The sequence below is a fragment of the Mytilus edulis genome, chromosome 9 (assembly GCF_963676685.1).
Source record: "Mytilus edulis chromosome 9, xbMytEdul2.2, whole genome shotgun sequence".
Taxonomy (NCBI): domain Eukaryota; kingdom Metazoa; phylum Mollusca; class Bivalvia; order Mytilida; family Mytilidae; genus Mytilus; species Mytilus edulis.
The window spans coordinates 66,486,360-66,509,020 of NC_092352.1; the positions used below are offsets into that span (position 1 = coordinate 66,486,360).

Sequence of the window (22,661 nt, forward strand, 5' to 3'; positions counted from 1 at the left end):
ATTCAACCAATGCGACCGAAATACTGTAAAGTACAATTTTTTTTTAAACGAACTGAGGAACGCATTTTACGGTCGAGATTTTGGTCCAAGTGCATATACCAACGGAAAATCACACACTAAATATTTCGTTAAATATTAATAAGGTTAATTCTATTTGTCAATTCGAAGTATCGACGGTCAATCGTTAGCTGTTCAACATTTGAGTCAATCAAAAAGATAAGCCAGACACAGTTTGGTGATGATATAAATCAACATAAATATCTATTGCAATTGTATAAACATGTTTTATCTTAATGATGCAATCATTAGTATTTCTTGATAAAGAAAACACATTTGAATTGTATACTACAGTGAAAACATTGTTGCATACAAGACATATCAAATTAAGGAATAATAGTTCTTTCGTTAAAGAAGAGTTATAACCGTCATTTGTCGATTCAATTGCAGTATACTGACGACACTTTAACTACAGTACTGTTACTCTTACTGTATACTAAAGAAAGGAGATATGATATTATTGCCAATGAGACAACTATCAAGCAACAGTCCGAATAGAGTAGATGTTTAAGCAATTATACGGCCTTTAACAATGTGACATATATCATATAGTTGGCTACAAATGCCTCCAACATGTCATGTGTAAAACATTTCAATAGTCGACTTTCATATTATATTTGATGTAAGCGGTTATGCGTAACGTAAGCGGCCTACGTCACGTGATACCCGACAAGTTTTTTTCCGCGAAAATATAAACAAAGTAAAAAAGAATGGTAAAACGTTGTGTTTGGGGAACCTGCAACAGCGATGACAGATATAAGCATAAACCTCATATGTCAGGAGTGGAATTCTTTCCTATACCTAAGCCTAAAACAAGATTGGAAGAAACTTTACAGTGGGTAAAAGCTTGTGGCAGGAAAGATTACGCCGTATCCAATGTAAACAAACATGCCTATGTGTGCAGCAAGCACTTTGTTGATGGGAGACCTACCACCCAACATCCATACCCAATCATGGCTACCCCTTTAAAGCAAACTGTGCACAAATCCAGGAAACTTCCGTTTGACAGAGCCACTGTACATATCAAAGCCAGCATAACCACGCCCACTACCAGTAAAATTGTCGATCAAGTATGGAGGGATGTTGGGGCGTATGTAACTTTAAATGGATCCAACACATCAAAAGACCAACCTCTTCAGGCAACACCACATTTCTGTGAAGAACTTAAAGGTAATGACTGGTATAATATATATATGAAATGACAAGGCATTGACCGATAATAAGTAATCAAACTCCGAAAAAGGGGGGGGGGTGAATTCCAAGTATCATGCGCCTCTAAATTGATGTATGTGTATGCTGTCCACTTGCTCTGTTTCTTAATAATGTCTGATGACTTATTATGTCTGTGAATCATTTAATCAATGTTGTATACCTGCTGTGCCTTACAGATGCTGCATTGGACTACCCTATCAGTAATCATCTAATGTTTTATGTGCATATATCCACCTATATAGTATATGTCCATATTTTTTACAAAATATATGTCATCAGTACATTCTAAGTCTTTTGCTCAATATTAGTTGGTTTACAAATAATTTTGAAAATTGAAAATCAACCAAGTCATTCAATATATATTGAATCTTGATGTTTCAGTGGATGCAGACCATACTTACTATGCTGTAAAGAGGGGATTTAATGTACAAACTACAAGTATATCTACACAAACAGACATTACCATGGCAGAAATGGATTCTCTGACCGATAATATGATGGACACTGGTAGCATGAAGAGAAAGAATCTCATGAATGACATTATGAAAGACAACAAATCCTGCAAATTCTATACAGGTACATGTAACTTAAATTTTTAAAGATTTAAAAATGTATGGAAGCTTGATGGTATTTTATGCACATTTATAAATGGGTAATAAATTACAAATGACATTTATTCTGTATATTAACCATGAAAATAAATTATCACCCGACCACAAAAGGCTGAATTCATTTTGCCTATGGGTCAAATTGTCTAGACTAAGTGTGCTTGACACAGTACATGCAGGTGGTATTGTTTCAATTTCTTTAAAGTTTGAGATTAAATCCTATCTGGAGACAAAAAATATAATTTGATCGCTCAAATTTGCCTTTTTTAAATTGTTGTGTCAATATTTAGACGCTTTACCATGAGAAATAAGTATATACATTTTGTTTTCTTCATTCAAGGTGTATCACTGGCAGTATTTTGTTTCATCCTAAATTTCCTGAGGAAAAAGGCTTCATCCATGGTGTACTGGAACAGTGCAGATACATCCGAAAGGGAAAATTCTGAGGTAAAAGATATATTAAGAGGTTTATACTTTTTATTGTGTCCTTTATTTAGCATGTTTAGTATACCAGAAAAAGCAGACGACAAAATTTTTGTACACTTGTGTACATGTACATGTATTTATAATGTAATGTCAGTACCTTAAATCTGTTATCCAAATACATAAAACAAAATTAATATAAGAACAGTGTAAATGGTGAAAGTATTAGGACAGTTTCTGCTTGATATTCTGGAGCATCTAGCTACATTTGTTGTAATGTCATTTGAGTTTTTAAATTTTCTCCATGGAAAAACTTCTAAGTCAATGAACCAATTTTTGCATGACTCGAGGTGCAGGTACAATGTGTAATGTTTTTCAGTCTGTGCGTATGTTTGTTCAATATTGAATTGTTTGCCAAATTGATGTTTTGACCCGGATTTCGTGTTCCACCTATTTAACATTGAAAAATGACAGCACAAGTCTCAATAACAATTGATGGTAACTGAAAACATGACTCTAGAATCAATATAGGTTTCAGATTATATGAGGAATATGCATCATCATTTATTTATTTCAGACACCTCGCAAAGGACCGAGAAGAATATTAGACATAAAGGAGGAATTAGCACTCACTTTGTTAAGACTAAGAAGAGGATTCGATACCAAAACTCTTGGGGACATGTTTGCTATATCAGAAAGCTCTGTGTGTAGAATATTTACTACTTGGCTAAATCTAATGTATCATGATTTGAAGTTTTTGGTCAGATGGCCTTCAAGAGAACAAGTTCTTAAAAAAATGCCAAAATGTTTCAAACACTTTAAGAAAACAAAATGTATTATTGATTGCACAGAATTTTTTGTACAAAAACCTAGTCTGCCATCAGCTCAGCGAATTACATATTCTAGTTACAAACATCACAACACTTTTAAGTGTCTTGTTGGAATCACACCCAGAGGTTCATTTAGTTTTATATCCGACTTATTTACTGGTAGCATATCTGATCGTAAAATTGTACAAGATTCTGGCTTCCTACAGAAAGTTGAGTATGGTGATGATATAATGGCAGATAGAGGCTTCCTTATTCGAGGTGACTTAGCGCTTAAAGGGGCAACTTTAAATATCCCCCCTTTCTCGATGGGAAAGCAGATGTGTGCAAATGCAACTACAAAGACACGCAGAATTGCACGTGCAAGAATTCATGTGGAAAGGGCAATAGGAAGACTGAAGAACTTTACACTTTTACAGAGAACTATTCCACTGAGAATGAAACATTCATTTAATCAAGTTGTAAAAGTGTGTGCCATTTTGTGCAATCTGGACAGTCAGTTGGTTAAATAATATATAACTTATTGTTGACTTTTTATTCCATTTCTTTAAATTACATGTATAAACAAATACATGTACATACATAGACATGATAAATAAGATGTTGACCAAAAACAAAATTGAGGTCAAGTTTAAAAACAAAGATGATATGGTATGATGAATACCAATGAACTCTCCACAAGAGACCAAAATGACACAGAAAATAACAACTATATGTCACATAACAGACTTTAACATTGAGCAAAGTCTAAACCGCATAGTCGGCTATAAAAGATTCTGAAATGACAATGTAAAAAATTAAATGAGAAAACTAAAACCCTATTTATGTTAAAGTTAAATCCATTCAAAATTGAATATAAAATAGAAGATGTGGTATGACTGCCATTGAATCACAACATTCAGACAAGTATCCATACAAGAGACATTTTATTGTAGTTAAAGTACTAAGCAATTATTATTATAGGAGACAGTACAACCTTCAACACAGAGCTTAGGCTCACCTTTATTAACAATCTATAAAGGGCCCAAAAGATAACCAGTGTAAAACAAATAATAAACTGGAATACAAAATGAAAGAGACACACTGTAAAACCTGTTTAAAAAAGATTTACTCATCAAATTGATATGATGTTAATTATTAATAAGTAACATGTACATTTTTGACAAAATTCATTGACAAGATATAATTGCATTAGCCAAATGATTTCGGAAGAAAAGCTGAAACTTTTTACACATTCTTTCAAAAAACAGAGGATCAAATGTAGCACTAGCAACAGCAAATCCTTTCTTTGTGAATACAACCAAGTCTGATTTGTGGATTCCATATATACCCATTTGTCCTTGAATTTGATGGTAATATTCGCATTTGTCAGTTACTTGAAGTTCACCACTTGAATCTAGCACACATCCCTTTTTAATGGCAACTTCCTTAGGATTCAAGTTCTTGTCAGCAAACGGACATTTAACTTCCACTAGATTCTCACCATGACACTTACATGAGAACAGACCATCGACAGAACATCCAACATAAGGCAACCTTGTGTAGATACGAAGTCCCTTTTTCTCTAACATACAGCCTTTGTGTTTATGTCTGTTTACACGTATGTAAAGGTCTAATACAGCTTTCTCTTTCCTCTTCCCCCATTCAAGAGATGGTACTTCAGAATGAGATAAATCATATTCCCCTAGTAGACTTTTCATTAACGAAGGAGGGCATTTCAAATTGTCAACAGCTCTACAGACTTTAAAAAAATTTGACGCAGTTATTCTACCTTTCCTCAACTTAAACCAAGTATCGTTATCTGACTGATCAACAGTACAACGTTCAACGTGCAACACTTCATCTCGTTCTATCAGAATAGTTGACAGGGTTTCTGGAGTAGCATTAGCATTAACAGCTGCTGACATCATCGACCAACTTTCACATCTATCACATGCTACGAAATCCACCTCTTCATCCAATTCTGATGGGTCCTCTAACAAATCTAATGCCTGCAGTTCTGATGATATCTTGAAAAAGAAAAGATGAAAATGTTAATTATGCAACTGCAAATGCACCATGGCAATTCACTATATATACATATATACTAAGTTTAGTTGGTGTAGACTTACCTATTTTAAAAATTGCATGGTCATAAAAGTATTGTCTGTAACACAGATACTGTTTATATAATTTTTCCAGCTTTATAGAAATTATTGCAATATTTTTTTTTTTAAATTTATACTGAAATATGTTTGTGCCTGTCCAAATGAGGATCCTCTGCCCTTTACTCGTCTTGTATTGTTTTTTAATAAATTTTGGAGATAAGTATGACATCCAATATCACTAAACTAGTATATATTATTGTTTAGGGGCCTGCTGAAGGACGTCTGTGAGTACAGCATTTTCTCAATGCATTGAAGACCCATTGGTGTCCTTTGGTTGTTATTTGCTTTTTGATCAGGTCGTTTTCTTTTTGACACATTCCCCATTTCCATTCTCACTTTTATACTCTCTAACTTATTACAGGAGACATCTCATTAGGGTCTAGGTAATCTATTATTTACATTATGAAAATTTTTATGTAAATTTAATCACATACATGTAGTATTATAATAATTACTGAAATAAATTGGGTAATCAATTATTAATCAGAAACATATTCTAAGATAATTAAATATCTATGAAATATGTGTTATGTTTGAATTAAAGTAATCAAATAATCACTGAAAAATTGTAAAGTTATCAAATATTATATAAATGAAATTGTTTGTTTCTATCTTATAAGCAGTTAAATTAAGATGCTCCCAATACCATGTGAAATATGGTAAATATATTACAGTTTAGAAAATCTAAATCAAACTTACTGCTTTTAACTGTCTAGCAATGTTTAACATTTGTTCAGCTCCATAATCATCTCTGTTGTCTGAAGACCGCGGGTCAAAATCATGGGCACCATCTTGCATTCCATTGTCAGCTTGATCAGCAGTTGAATACCTGAAAAAAAAGACAATACTTAAAATGCTTTGTTTTTATTTCATGCTTTTAGCTCAAATTTACAGAAAGATAAAATCTTGTGACACACAAATTCTGTTGTGTGCCTATTCCAAGCCATCAGTTGTTTCTAATGATGCCAAAGTAAACTAATTTATTTTTTTTATTTCTCAATTTCAGTTTAATATGAATATATATTCTTGTAAGGTTGTATAAGAGTTTCTCAATGCAAGTGGTGTTGCTTTCACTCAAATGAAATTGATCGTTATTTTGTCATCAATCAGGCAATTTTCTGGGCCTGTGATAGCTGACTGTTAGGAATTAGCTTTGCTCATTGTTGAAGGTGGTTCAGTGACCTATAGTTGTCAATAATACTTTATTCCGAAAGCAACACAGCTTATAGGATACATATACATAATTTTACACCAATATAAGAATTTCACAAGAGATATATAATATATATAAATATAAGGTGTGCATGAAAGAACATATAATACATAATACAAAATACGAGCGGAGAAGGATATAATACTTAAATAAAGTGAGAACAAAAATATTATTTACTCCAATTAAATTCTAAGTTTTTCTGCAGATTTTAGAAATATACCCAAGTTATTCAATTCTTTAATATTTCTGACAGATAACAACTAGCTCAGTTTGAATGTAGAAGGATTTCTACAATAATACTTTTTTATATACTTTTCTCGAATCTGACTATATTTTGTAAATGTCTGTGTTAGTTGGTTGCTTGTGCCACAGTGGAGATATGTCTCAATGGCTATTATACCACATCTTCTTTATTATAATTACATGTAATAAAACATTTACTGTTGTAATGAACAAAATCTTTTTTAAAAATATGAAATGTTAATAAATTTATACTGTTAATTATATTTACATGTAGCTAGTATACCTTGCTTTCATAATTTTCAACTTTCATTGACGCGCAATCCATATTGTTTACTTAGTTGTCTTGGTGCTGATGTCGGGTATCACGTGACTTAAGATAATAAAAGACGGAACCGACTACGGAAGGGAAATGTATATGAAAATGGACTATTGATAAATTTTACGGACGATTATTTAACGAAACAGTATACGATAAACATATCAGACGGACATGAACCAACGACAATGACTGAATCACAGTGACTCCTTACATTGGACGGCAAATACATAATGAGGATATGTTAAACATGTCTGTAAGCGCTTATCTCTCCAACCATCATAAGACAGTGGCATTACAGCACAACATTAGAATAGACTGTAAAAATCAGTTGTAATTCGCTGTACTTATAATTTTGGTACGTTGTACACAAACAAATAAAATTAAGTCAAAAGAAACAAAACAAAAGCTCCGAAATATAAGAACTAATGTTACTGAAAGGTAGTACAAAGGCAGTTACAACTAATAAATAAATCAAGTTTTTCTATACTAAAGCATCAGTCATTACACATCAAACGAATCTAGTATAAAGGCTAGTATGAGACTTAATACAAGTGCCAATGTAAATTATAACTCGTAAAGATGTATAAACGAAATAAACAGTTTGGCCATTTGTGGATTTGACGATACATAATATCATAGATTAAAGATATCAATAGAATAAAGAGTAACGATTGTACAATCATTTATCAATTGCCTCACTTTCTTTGCAAAAAATGTGAAAAACTTTTGCACCATATGGAGTAGTATTTTCATTTGATTTCTTTTTTTTTTTAAATGACTATGCGGTATGGGCTTTCCATTTGTCTCTTTATGGAGAGTTGTCTCATTGGCAATCATACCAGATCTTCTTTTTATAGATATAGATGACATATGAGTGTATACGAGTGGTATATATTTTTATAGCCATGCTGGACTGTATGCAACCACAATAAGTAGTTCTGTCATATATCCTACTATTATTTATAACTTAAATGCGCACAAAATATATGTTCCTAACGGTATCCAAACAGCGATTGATCAAGGAAAACTTTTTACAATATGAAAAATCTAATTTGATGTTTCTTTACCCAGTTAAGACTCTTGTTATCGTAATGCACTGAATTGATGTATTCTATGCATTTATTTTTTTGGCAAATGTTTACTATGCTTGTATATCCAAGCAAGGTCATTTAGGCAGCATAACAAAAAAAAGACCGATGGCACAATTTGTTATTGTTTGTTTTATTGAAAAGACATGACGCTAGATTATAGAAGTAAGAAACTTCAAAACAATTTCCACAAACAATCTTAACTCTTCATACAATGTTAAGGAACTCATTCAGAGATGTTTTCATTCTAGAATAATATTTATGGTTATTGACTTAAACGAAAGAATGATCCATTGAATACTTTTCTCCATTAGTATGCTCTTACGTTGGATTTAAGAACCGTTGAAAGCATAACTAATGTCTTAAAGGTGTAATTCTGTAAACATCATTACTACTCAATGACGTTGTTACAAACTATAAACACTTGAAACAAAATTATATTTTGTTATTTTGTATATAACATGTACGAATTAGTTTAAAAACAGACAGACAAAACATAATGGCTACGAGTTTCAAATTTTGTTAGAATTGAATAAAGAAGTAACCATTATTTAAAAGTTGTAATACCAAACGTACAGTAATTCTATCAACACTTTTAAGTCGTGTTTACATTCACTATCATGGTATTACTTCGACGTCTTCGAAAGATAAATCCGATGCCACAAGTGACGGTCTTTGCAATTTAAGAAACCGCGCAAGAACTCTTAGTAGGATTCGTTAGTGGCATGTTGCAAGGCTTCATTTAAGTCCCTATCGCATCTACTCAGTAGGCATTTTTATTTTGTTATCGTCCTGAAAATGCCCGAAATATTAGTCACTAGACGTTACACAACAAGGAATGAGTCAACCAAATACTCGGTTTCGAGCAGCACTGACCAAAAATAAAATTTGGAAATGCGTATGCGATGCTTTAGATCAGTTTTGATATCTTGTATTAATTTCACATTCAATAGATCGTATAGCAATGAATGGGTCAAGATAACTAGAAAGGTGAGGTTAATAACTTATTACGAACATATCCATCGATACACTGTTCCCAGAACATATAACTGTAATTACTATAAAAGTTATTATTTAACTTTAAATACAATCTGCATTTAATCAAATCAAATCAAACCAAATCAAATATTTTATTGTTGTATAAAATTTACAGTTTGTGACCAACATATATTTACACAATAAACATATATACATACATATCAAACATACACAATAAAAACAGTATCAAAATTTATAACAACTAACAAGCTGTTACATTTGTAAGAGTCCACTGCCCTCAGTTCTAATGATTTTTTTCAAGAAAGATCCTAAATTATTTGTTTGTAGAGGCGTTGATGGATTTAGTGAATAATGAATTTTTTCTCCTTCAGTTAAATTATTAAAGTTATTATTTTCAGTACATATGTGCTGAAAAAAGTCTTTACATTTATGGCACAGTCGTTCCTCTCTTTGGATTTTAAAATACATGTATCTTCCCTTTTCAAGATCCAGAGGGAGTGATCACTTATTCTAAATAAATTGATTAATCTCCTTACCTGAAAATTAGATGTATTTAGATAAGATTCTAGTTTGTAATCTTTTTTAAGTTTTTTTATAAAGATAAAATTTACTTTTATCGTCAATGTTTTCTAATTTAGTTTGAATTAGATCTTCATATATATTTTTCATTTTTAATTTTATATCGTTTTTTTTATTTTATTTACATCCTTTATGTCCTTACAAATAGAAAGAATATTAAGGTCAACATTAGTTGTTCTTTCTTTTTCTGTTGCGTTTGATTTATATTTAATTTTTTTATTTAATATATTAATAAATGTGTGTTGTGTGTTGTTTGTTGTTTGTTGTTTTCATTGGTTTACTTTTACCCTAACCTCGACAAAACGTTTTCTACGCAGTTCAGTTTCATTACCTTTTTGTAGTTATGGTACTATTACACATAATAACAAAGTTTTAATAAATGAAGCTTTATTGATCTCTTTAATGAATTTAAACTTATTTAGAATATCTAGGACTAAAATCTAATGCAATTTGCCATCGCTTTTAAAATTTAATTAAATTTGATATTATGAAAGTCGTGAAATGATTTGGACGCCTCTGCCAATAACAGGATATTAAAGAACAAGAGTAAGTTTTTAATAAAGAATACATCTGTAATTTTCCAGTCACATCGCGGCACAAAAAGCAATGAAGTGTTCTTTACGGATCTGAAATTTCAAATGTCATTACATATGCATTTCCATCTCCATGAAAGAAAACAATTCTCTGTGAAGTTATTAAAATAATCTTGTTATTCTGAAACTCTATTGTCATATCAGTTTTATGTTCCTAATCTTGTTGACTTTTTTTTTCTTAATGTAAAAATTGAATTCTATATTTGGAAGTTTTGACGTAGATAAAAAGGAAATGGCTCAATGATCCAAACTTTAGTATTGAGTTGAAGGGGAAATGAGAACACGAGCCCAGCTTTCATGTAAAGCCATCCGGATATGTTCAAAATAAGCGTAAACAATTTCGAAGGTTTTGTGTTGTTAAAAAAAGAGGAACGAAAGATAGTCAAACTCATAAATCTAAAATAAACTGACAACGCCATGGTTAAAAATGAAACAGACAAACAGAAAAACAATAGTACACACAACACAACATAGAAAACTAAAGAATAAACAAAACGAACCCCACCAAAAACTAGGGGTGATCTCAGGTGCTCCGGAAGGGTAAGCAGATCCTGCTCCACATGTGGCACCCGTTTTTAGTTATGACACAATCTCACACGTTTTTAGTTATGACATTCCAAATTATTGAAGCAAAGGAAAAGGCCATTGTGGGGTGAAACAATCACTAGGCGCTTTTTTTTCTGTATTCTGTTATTTTGCTTTTCTTGCAAGTCATTTTATCAAGGTTTAGAGGATATCATTATCATAGAAAAAACTTTTTTTTCTGAAATTAGAAATGCATTAACTGCACTGATACGACTATAACCGTCTGCCAGACCATATTCGAACTACAAGTTTTATCAGTCTGCGTGTCTGTTATTCTCGTATGAGGAGAAATGTTTGGTTCTGTGACCTCAAAAACAAATGTTCATAAGTTCGTATGTTTATGACAAAATGTATGCAAAATAATAGGTTTTTTTCACATAAATTCACAGCACAGTGAACATGGAAATGTGATAGGGAGAGGTCTCGCTTTATTGAGTGTACAGCTGATAATTGCTGTTCTATCTTTTGATTCGAAACGCTTAAATGACATTGAATACTCAATCACAAGAAAAACCGCGCTGAAGTACGTCCATTATTCATTTTTCATTATTCAAAATTCAATAATGAATAATGAAAAATAGTTCACTATTCACTATTCATTGTTAGGTGATGAATAATGAATGATGAAATAGATTATATTTCATTATTCAAAGTGGAGCGGTGGTTAGTGAAACAAAAATTAACAGATTGACTGACACTATATCTATATCCTGTATTTCTAAATTCGTCATTTGGAAATTCGTGTTATCTAACAAATATTCAAATTAATATCAGATTGTTATGGCCCTGCAACGAAGTTGTCGGTGCCATATAGTTTTACCCTTGTCCGAAATTCCGTAATTCCGTAATTCCGTCATTCCGTCATTCCGTCATTCCGCAACAAACCATTATACGGAGTTTTTTTCTAAACGCCTTCAGATATTGGTTTGATTTTTGGTATGTGAGTTAACCATGATGAGTTATAGATCAAGTTTAAGTTTTGTTCCGCTCCACTAATTGTTGACGAAATTTCGGGCTTTGGACTTTAATAAATTGTTGAAAATCACAGTTATACCGATTTTTTTCTAAACGCCTACAGATATTGGGCTGATTTTTGGTATGTGAGTTAACCATGATGAGTTACAGATCAAGTTTAAGTTTTGTTCTGCTTGTCTAAATTATGCCAAAATTGGGGGCTATGGACTTTGATGAATTGTTGAAAATCACAGTTATACAAATTTTTTTCATAACGCTTTTAACTATAGGACTGATTTATGTTATCTGATTTACCCATGATGAGTTACAGATCAAGTTTAAGTTTCCTTCAACTCAGAATTTTTTTGGTGTAATTTCGGGCTTTGGACTATGATACATTTTTAAAAATCACAGTTATACAGACTTTTTTTCTAAATGCTTTCAGATATTGGGCTGATTTTTAGTATGTGAGCAAACCATGACTAGTTACAGATCAAGTTTAAGTTTCGTTTCGCTCTGCTAATTTTGGCCAAAATTTTGGACTTTGAAAATTGTTGAAAATCACAGTTGTACTGATAGTTATCAAAGGTACCAGGATTATAATTTAGTACGCCAGTCGCGCGTTTCGTCTACATAAGACTCATCAGTGACGCTCATATCAAAATATTTATAAAGTCAGACTAGTACAAAGTTGAAGAGCATTGAGGATCCAAAATTTCAAAAAGTTGTGCTAAATACGGCTAAGGTAATCTATGCCTGGGATAAGAAAGTCCTTAGTTTTTCGAAAAATTCAAAGTTTTGTAAACAGGAAATTTAAAAAAATGACCGCATTATTGATATTCATGTCAACACCGAAGTGTTGACTACTGGGCTGGAGATACCCTCAGGGACGAAACGTCCACCAGCAGTGGCATCGATCCAGTGGTGTAAATAGTTATCAAAGGTACCAGGATTATAATTTAGTATGCCAGACGCGCGTTTCGTCTACATAAGACTCATCAGTGACGCTCATATCAAAATATTTATAAAGCCAGACTAGTACAAAGTTGAAGAGCATTGAGGATCCAAAATTTCAAAAAGTTGTGCTAAATACGGCTAAGGTAATCTATGCCTGGGATAAGAAAATCCTTAGTTTTTCGAAAAATTCAAAGTTTTGTAAACAGGAAATTTAAAAAAATGACCACATAATGGATATTCATGTCAACACCGAAGTGTACTGAGTCTTTTTCTATATGTCTCCAGATTTTGACCTGATTCTTGATATGTGAGACTACCATCATGTTTGTGTCCATATGTGTTATTGAAATTGCACATTTTTCAACCTTTTGAGACGGGGTCATTCGTGTCTCTATGACACATCTAGGTTTTTTTTTATAAAAACACTCCTACTTAAGAAAAAATGATACACCAAATTAAAGCTTATTGATATAAGAATAAACTAAGAATAAACAGTATGTGCCATAATGCCTGTAAGAGGCGCTACGGAGGGCCTACATCTAAAAACCCAAAATACGCGTAAAAATTAAGAAATAGCAGCAGTCCATTCAATTATTCAAAATAGGCTATTTCTTAATGTTCACGCGTATTTTGATGTTAAGCTTTTTCGTCACTCCTTTAATATAAACTGCAGAACATATTGACTTGAAACCTTTTGTTCCTCTCTTAAAAAGCTTTCGAATGAGGTAAAAGGTATGTCTATAATTATGGGCTGAAGGGTCGCAGCAGTCCATTCCATTATTCAAATCTCCATTTCATTATTCAAAATTGGCTATTTCTTAATTTTCACGCGTATTTTGGCATTTAGGTCCTCCGTAAACCCTATAATGGTCATAGCTGGACATATCGAATTGTTATATTTATAACTAGAGGATGAAGAATAGCGAAGGTCCAGTGAAAATAAACAAAAAACTTAATTTTTATATAGATGTTTTGGTATTCAGGTCGTCCATACATTGAACCAATGTATTTCTGTTAAAAATAGTTAGGAAAAACTACTTGTTTATCCTCCAAAACTAGGAACCAGATAAATAAATCAAATTAAAATTTAAAGAGTGTTTTTATTTATTTTTATGAAATTAATTTGAATATTTGTTAGATAACACCAACAAGGCGAATTTAGAAATACGGGATATAGCTATAGCGTCACAGTCATATTTTTTTTTAATTTTTATTTCACTATTCACTGCTTCAACTTGAATAATGATTTTTAATCTTCAACATAAACTATTTCATTATTCCTTATTCATCACTAAACAGTGAATAGTGAACTATTTCATAAATCATTATTGAATTTCGAATAATGAATAATGAATAATGGACGTACTTCAGCGCGGTTACTCAATCGGAGGTGCAGGATTCAAAAAATCGTTTAAACTTGCCAAACTATTTTTGTGTGAATAATGAATGGCAGTTCCATTTTGCAAGCAATATTTTTAAAGCGTTCCATTCATAATTGTAATTCAAATGCCATGAACCAAACATGTCATACGGAATTATAAATAAAGTCATTCCCTGCTGAAGGACATGCAGTTGGTGCATTTGAATTTCAATCTTCTATTTGAACTAACTTAAGTACTCAGGATCTTGATTTTTTAAACCAATCCTGTAAATTAAAGATAGCTGAAAAGCTTTATGCCTTCTGTAAAGTCAGGTTCCAAGTATAGACTTGATTAAAATTTAATGCATTTTTAGTTTTTCTAAACAAGATTGAGGAACTTCAAAAGATAGGGAATTGAATAGTCTATAGTGTTTTACACGACTGGGATCTTACATGGTTGGATAATTGAATGTTTAGTAATATAAGTTCGTGCTATTGTCGTTGCTTCATTATTCTTTCAAGATATTTTGACAAATTCCATAAAATATTTATAGATGATATGAAGAAAATTACATATCACGTCATTTAATTTAATAGATACAAAGGCATTTTAAAAACGATTAGAACTGTTGTTAGAAGGATATGCATATGATAATAATCAGAAATTACAAAACATCAAAGAGAGTAAATATGAAGCAACACACTGGTTATACAGACTTTAATGTTTAATAAAACGAAAAGACAATGTAAAAACCAATTAGACAAAATCGATATGCTAAGGCTGACACTTATTTTTATCATCGTAATTGTCCAAAACACAAGATTGATTATAATCAAATGAAGAAACGTTACGACTGCATACAACAGAGACAAAACATCTGCCATCTATTTCAAATTCCTGATGTTTAGAATTCATCTGAAGACACGACTCTATTACTGTTAATGAAAACTGTATTGCGATTTAAAAATTATTACTTCTCCACCATGACAAACTAAAATGAACATGATAAGCAAACAAGGGAAAAACCAGATATTAATCACAAAAAAGCTTCATGAAACAATATACTTTGTTAAAAAAGAGGGACATACGCATTAAAGACACAAACACCGACATGACATTTAATTATGCCTCCTCATTTGAATAAACAATAATAGAATAATTCAACGTTGTTCAATAACACTAATAGAGAACTATGATCTACTATGAGCGCAATGTACATTTGAACAGAACATTAAGAAACATATGTTGGTATAACTTATGAAGTAGGGTTGCAGTATGCCATATTGATATTTGAACTAAACAATAACTTATGTTGCTTTTGGTGGCTGATAAAGATGAAGAATTATAAATAAAATATACACATTTTTTAAAAAGTTTTGATAATTGATAATTGATTATTGCTTTATTATGATTTATTATTGTTTTCTTAACATAAAGTAACACACTTAGAACGAGAACAAATTAACAATATATCCAAGAGATAGTTTTAGCAAAGGGGATTGACCTCGGTAAATGAAAATACCCAATACTGCCAATCATTAAAAATGATATGATGGATATGAGAAAAATAAGTTAAAATAAGCCTTGTAACACACAATCCATGGCTTATTCATTTAGTTGTTTCTTTACATGTAGACAGCGTGGCAGCCTCTCAACTTAGAATAAGGTCTTCAAATCCGATGCCATAATTATGGCGAGTCTCATTATAATGTACATTTTTGCCAGTGTTTCAAAATTTAGTTTCATGTATTGCTGATGAAGAATTGGTTACGACAGATATGTTCTTTCAGTTATTTAACCTACAAATTATTGAACGAATTGTGCCAAGTTTAAACTCAATTTGTTTTTAATTAGTTATGAATAATCCTCGATATTTTAAAATCAAATCACATCCTACAACTATTAGTTCTACAAATGAATGACATGTAGACAGCGTGGCAGCCTCTCAACTTAGAATAAGGTCTTCAAATCCGATGCCATAAGTATGACGAGTCTAATTATAATGTACATTTTTCCCAGTGTTTCAAAATTTAGTTCCATGTATTGCTGATGAAGAATTAGTTACGACAGATATGTTCTTTCAGTTATTTGACCTAAAAATTATTGAACGAATTGTGACAAGTTTAAACTCAATTTGTTTTTAATAAGTTATGAATAATCCTCGATATTTTAAAATCAAATCACATCCTACAACTATTAGTTCTACAAATCTATAATACTAAAATTACGAGGTCCAATTTGTCAGCCGTCATCACGTAAAAACGACGAATCACAGAATTCAACTTTATATATAACTAATATAGTACAAAGGTGTAGATTAAAAATTACACCACTCCAGGCCCTTTTGTTTTCCACGTAATTAATATTGCCAATAATTAAGAAGTTCCGGGTCGAGTCCGCTACCGATACCAATAGTATATTCACCTGTTACCTATTACCTTATCTGTACGTTCCGCATCTGACAGGCGCACCACCAAACGTTGTATTCAGGATTAATATACACGGGTCATAACCACAGGGTTGACACTACTAAATTGTCAAATTGTTACCTATTGTAGTATTTTAATCAATAAGACTTTCTAAGATAACAATACGAATACTAACAAGAATGTGTCCTCAGTACACGAATGCCAGTTTTCAATTTGTTAGTGGGCATGACGTAAAACACCGAAGCAAATAATTCAACTTTATTTATAACTTATATAGGACAATGCTGTTGATTAAATAATACTCCATTCCAGGACCTTTTGTTTTCCAAATAATTAATATTATTGTTTCAGTTCGACGGGTTCAAACAGAAAGACTTGAAAGCAGAGAAAAACTGTGTATCTTATAATCGGCATGACTTTATCAGATGACAATACTAATACTAAAATAAGGCTTGCGCATAGTTATATACTTTAATTCAGTCACGGACCCGTGATATCACGGGTGTGTTCTAGTGAATGATAAAAACTGCATTTATGACAACTATTGCATTGAATGAGAAATGCCGATAGAAGGCAAGGATCAAGGAAACATTTATAAGAAAATATGTCAAAAAAAGAGATGTTGTTCCAAAAAAACAAGCAATTAGATACAAATAGTTTCAACTGAAATCTATATTATATTTGAGGGCCTAAAAGATAGAAAAAATCGACCTAAAGTAAAAAAAAATTCTATCTGAAATCGAAAAAGTGGTTTCTCTGGCGTTGGAATATAATTCACTGGGACACTATTTATTTTGAACGACATTTATTGAATTGTAGTGGTCATCTTTCATAACATATACGCTAAGAATAGATATGAATTAAAAACTTGTATTATATGCTTAAATTTTCAAATTTAAGGGATAATTGTGTAAAACTCAATTTTGTTTATGTCATTACCTCCCTTGATGCTCCCCCACTTTGTTCGATTTCCGACAGGTTAATCGGTGAAATTAGATGTGCATAAAAAAAAATTATTCTCTTCCCAAACATTTTGATTCGAAAGTGGTTATTGAAGTCGTAGGCGATCTTTTAATTTATGACGAAGGATTGAAATGTAAAGCGTAGAGAAATGTCAACGCACTAGTTACCAAAACTTTATGTCACGACTTATTTTAATTTGTATGTTGTAATTTAAGATGCAATCGAAATCTAGACTCGAGGGATCCTGTATAGCTCACATGCCAATTTTGTATAAGACTGATAGATAATGAAACAAGAACTTTAACTTTGGTGTTAAAAACATAATATGTATGCCAAATCGTGTCTTACTGATCATTTTTGCTAAACAAATGTGTTTTTATGTTTCATTTATACATAATAGCTGTAAAAACGATAAAATAAAAAAGGTCAAATCTGTGTGCTGCTATTAATGGTCAATTGACAATGTCCATCATTCTGATTTGTTTGTTGACTTTTGACTAATTTTGTAAATCAATTTTGCTTTTGCTTTTTATATTTTCTGTTGGCAAACATACATTTGTAGCAATGATAGTAAATTACTCATATATAGAGTTAACTGGCTATTTTGGCATTGTTATATTATATAAGTAGCTTACATTTCGTTTATTTAATCCTGCTTACCAGTTATATCTTCTATAATTTTTAGAAAAGGAGGTTACTTCTGGTTTCCCCCTTTGTTTTATTTAAAGCCATGAATAGTGAGTCAAAATCATGCGGCAAATTGTTTATACTAAATACTCCAAGGATGATTGTTGCTTATTTGTGTTCAAATTGTTCAATCAGTTTCAGAGAAAACGAGTTTTGTAGAAGCTGCAGAAAAACTGACACAATGTGATGATAATGTCTTACACTATTCGTCATGTTCGTGTGTGTTGGTTGAGTCTGAACCGGAAGATTTTGTGCAATAGACAAATTTCTTATAATACCGTCTTTTGACTTCGTAGTTGTTTTTTTTTTTACATATTACCTAGTAATATGTGTCAAGGAAGAGCAACTTAAACAAGTGAAATCAAGCTTAGAATAGTTTTATTTCCGATCGGTACAGTTTTATGGGACATTTATTGTTTTGTGTTTTCTATTGATGACAAACTCATCGGAAAACAACAATCTGTCCTCTTAAAGGGGCACTAGCTACGTAACGAGATATATAAAAAATCTAAAGTTTGATTTTTTTCTGTTCAATCAATAATGAAAGTGAAATAGTGAAATAACAATTCGCCTTTTGCAGCCAAAAAGGTTCAATTTTGTCAAATTACGCTAAGAAACATTGATAATTAGTAATTCACTTGCAAGTGAATGAGTCGACCTCATTAAATCCGTATTCATGTGAACTTCGATTTAACCCTTAGCTAGAGATTGACAACGCATGCATTGTACGTGTACTGGTTATTTAAAGAAAAAGAATGTCAACAATGAAAGTGAAACTACGGTAAATCATTTGATTACTAATTCGATGCATATAAAATCATTCTTATACGGTTAAAACAATGAGAAACATCTATTTTTAATCTATAAAATAAAATCAAACAGACCTATAAAAATCCAATTGCACGTGTTGGTTTTAACTATTCATATCTTTATTTATGTTTACATCGCTTATATGGTCATCTGAGGTCAAATCGATAGTTAATTAGATGGTGTCTGGACTAAAATACACACGAAACGAATCTATATATCATCTACCCCATGCTCTGTAAATTGTTTATTTTAGACTTTTGATAGTTTGGATAAATGTTTTACATAGTTATAAATCAAATATGAAAATTTGAGTCAAATCGGTGACCATGAATTTGACAGCTAGTGCCCCTTAAAATTGCACCGATAATATGTTTGATTTTACTTCTTTTGATTGCTCTTATATTATATTTTTAAAACATTTAAATGCAGCTCTATATTATTGAAAACAGATATATTTTATATCATATTGAAGGAGAGACAACCCAAGTATACTTCTGGTATATACATGATGTACGAAGTTAATATAATTCTGTTTATCAGAAACCTAAATGTATGTCATTTGCAAAGCTTGCTTTCATAAAAACAGGTTAACAAATTAAAAATCAATCAAATAGAAGTGGTCTGCAATAAAGGGTCCGACGGGATATTTCGACTGCGATTGGAAATAAATTCATCATATATAGATAACAGGATGAAAATTGGGTACGCCAAACCAACGCGTCGTCTACAATAGATTCATCAGTGATGCTAAAATAATAAAGTTTCTAAGGCAAAATAAAGTAATCCAGTGGTAGTTCAAAAGAAGTTATTTTGAACGGCCACTGGAAAAAGGTTACGTTTGATAGGGGCAAAACTTCTTTATGCAACATACCATGTACAGGTTCCTTACACGAGAGGTTTCCTATGGTTCCTTTAAGAATTAAGGACATTGCATTATCTCTATACGATCATAAAATTTATAGTCCTCATTTGGACAGACCTTTCTGGGTACCGTTATATGCGCTTATTGCAACCAAATGGACGCCCCTTGTGTGCAATTGTGTTTATTGAAAATATACCCCTCTTAGACATTGTGGTTTTATACCAATGCGAAATGCGCTCTACGAATATGACTGTCATTACATTGGATGTTTCGTCTTAAATTCAGACCAATAATTTTTAAATTGCATTTATGGGATTCAAACTATCATCACATCAACGATAGTAGATCTATAAAACAAAAACTAGTCGGCTCGTCACATCGTAATATACATGTATCTATATTTGTCTCTAATGCCGATTGTGTGTTGCCAAAGGGTCAACTGGGGTATAAAGATACAATTCAATTGGTTAGAGGTATAGGGGGAGGGTTGAGATCTCACAAACATGTTTAACCCCGCCGCATTTTCGCGCCTGTCCCAAATCAGGAGCCTCTGGCCTTTGTTAGTCTTGTATTATTTCAATTTTAGTTTCTTGTGTACAATTTGGAAATTAGTATGGCGTTCATTATCACTGGACTAGTATATATTTGTTTAGGGGCCAGCTGAAGGACGCCTCCGGGTGCGGGAATTTCTCGCTACATTGAAGACCTGTTGGTGACCCTCTGTTGTTGTTTTTTTTTTGGTCGGGTTATTGTCTCTTTGACACATTCCCCATTTCCATTCTCAATTTTAGTTCAATCACTACATCACGTCTCCAATCTTACATAAAAAACATCAATGCTAAAGCAGGGCGTATAAGGATGAACAAAATACTTAGCCACGTATGGTTTGAATGGTACGTAAAAACCAAATCAAAGCCTCGTGATAAAAAATAGTATAGTGCTCTTGGCAATTTACATAATCCGTGCAATAACTCCTTTAAGTGACCTGGTGCAAGGTCCATGCTCTGCCCTTTTCCGACTCTTTCACTTCAATTTGCAGTCTTAATTTTCAAACGGTTGACCTCGGATAAAAAACCTACCATTTATTGTAAAAGTGATGTGTTTTTATGGAATGAATATGAGTAAAATATATTGCACTGGACGTTATAATCATTGCTTTTTTTATTTACAAATCTTTAATGCATACTGAAAACAGCAAAGTAGGAAGATGTACTTTATGAATGTAAGAATAGTTATCCTGCTTTATGGTACTATAGACTTTTCAATTGCTGCAAATATTTCACTCATTGAAAGTATAAAGACCATATACTCTAATCGGTCTTATTTTATTCGGTCTTCATACATTTTTATAGTAACCATCTGGAACCAGTAATCAAAGGAAACACGAGATTAATATTATGCATCACTATATTTGGACCAAACGATTTCAAGACAATATAGTTTAATTTGAGTATACGCTAATAGTAGTTTAAGTTGTCTTTCTTGCACTTAAATAAACATTTAAAGAAAGCAATTAGATGATTTGTATATATGTTGAATAGCGTCTGATAGCAAATCAAAATTAGCTAATTTTTATGCACGTAAGGTGTGTGTTCTAAATATGCTCAGTCTATATATTACGCCTTCGAGATAATATGATTGCAAAATCAAAAATTTTAAATGCATATTCAGTCCACAACCAATTGGAGATTTACTTAATTTTATTATTTTAATTTTCTTAACTGATCGACCTTAATGGTTGATGGAAGGAGTAACATCATGACCTAAGCTTGAATTTAGAGGTATGTAGCGTAGGATAGAAACGTTGAAAAGGGATTGACCCATCAGATCGATACAAAACACAGTAAAAATAACTGGCATATAACTGTTAACACATAGTACCGATCTGCGAGTACTCGCAGTGACTTAAAGTTATTTCAAAAACAACAATTGACAAAATCTTTGCTTATTTGGTAGTATAATATTCAAATTTTAAAAGTTTAAATTATAGTTGATAACAACAAATAATGAAATTCTAGTTACAAAAATACCAAACTCCTAGGAAAATTCTAAACGGAAAGTCCGTAATCAAACGTCAAAACCAAAAGCTCTAACGAATGGACAAAAACTATCATATTCCCGACTTGGTACAGGCATTTATTTATGTAGAGAATGGTAGACTAAACTATAGTTAGTTAAACCTCTCAATTGTATGACAATCGCATGAATTCAATTATACTGGCAGCGATATGTGAACAAAACAAACAGTCATAATAGGTAAACATGTCAAAACTTGGGATACAGCAGTCAACATTGTGTATAATCTTATTCACTGTAAAAACAAACACATATGTAACAACTAACACAAATAGGCATATAGAAAAAGCATATTAGCAAAAATGAAAGACAAGAATACACAAATTGGTACCGTTCAATGAACTTTTTTCTAGGAAAATAAGACGAGACGTTCTTTAACATACCCCTGGTTGATTAACTTTCTTCTCAGACACTTGTGACGTTTTACAAAGTCTGAGTCCAATCTTTACGCAATTGCTTCATACATATTTACTTTTAAAAATATAGTTAGTATTTCAACAGAAATTACTTAACTTAACCTTATTTAAATATGTCCTGAAAAGTTATATTGTTGAGGTTAATTGATTTTGTTGTAGAACAAATGAAGTAAGATTACGTTTACCACTAAGTCTAGACAGATTCCTGTTTCTTTGTTCAGAAATAGTAACACCACCAATAAAGATGATGAAT

General features: G+C 31.8%; 2 protein-coding genes across 2 annotated transcripts; one reads left to right on the forward strand and one right to left on the reverse strand.

The window, feature by feature from the left end:
• The first annotated feature begins 656 nt into the window (after positions 1–656).
• On the forward strand, positions 657–4,073 carry LOC139488830 (uncharacterized). Its single transcript, XM_071274772.1, has 4 exons — positions 657–1,227; positions 1,651–1,845; positions 2,218–2,324; positions 2,878–4,073. Exons 1-4 carry the CDS (start codon positions 768–770, stop codon positions 3,637–3,639), a joined length of 1,524 nt encoding a protein of 507 aa, XP_071130873.1. The 5' UTR covers positions 657–767; the 3' UTR covers positions 3,640–4,073.
• A 24-nt stretch (positions 4,074–4,097) lies between these two features.
• LOC139488831 (uncharacterized) lies at positions 4,098–7,031 on the reverse strand. The gene is made up of 3 exons (XM_071274773.1): positions 7,014–7,031; positions 5,974–6,103; positions 4,098–5,136 (listed from the first exon to the last, which is right to left on the reverse strand). Exons 1-3 carry the CDS (start codon positions 7,022–7,024, stop codon positions 4,297–4,299), a joined length of 981 nt encoding a protein of 326 aa, XP_071130874.1. The 5' UTR covers positions 7,025–7,031; the 3' UTR covers positions 4,098–4,296.
• Positions 7,032–22,661: the final 15,630 nt, after the last annotated feature.

Bases quoted from the DNA above. Each gene is read 5' to 3' on its own strand.
- LOC139488830 (XM_071274772.1), top strand. From the start codon at position 768: ATGGTAAAACGTTGTGTTTGGGGAACCTGCAACAGCGATGACAGATAT. The intron at 1,228-1,650 runs GTAATGACTGGT...TTGATGTTTCAG, and splicing joins TTTCTGTGAAGAACTTAAAG to TGGATGCAGACCATACTTAC. The intron at 2,325-2,877 runs GTAAAAGATATA...TATTTATTTCAG, and splicing joins CCGAAAGGGAAAATTCTGAG to ACACCTCGCAAAGGACCGAG.
- LOC139488831 (XM_071274773.1), bottom strand. The intron at 5,137-5,973 runs GTAAGTTTGATT...TTCTTTTTCAAG, and splicing joins TTGCTAGACAGTTAAAAGCA to ATATCATCAGAACTGCAGGC.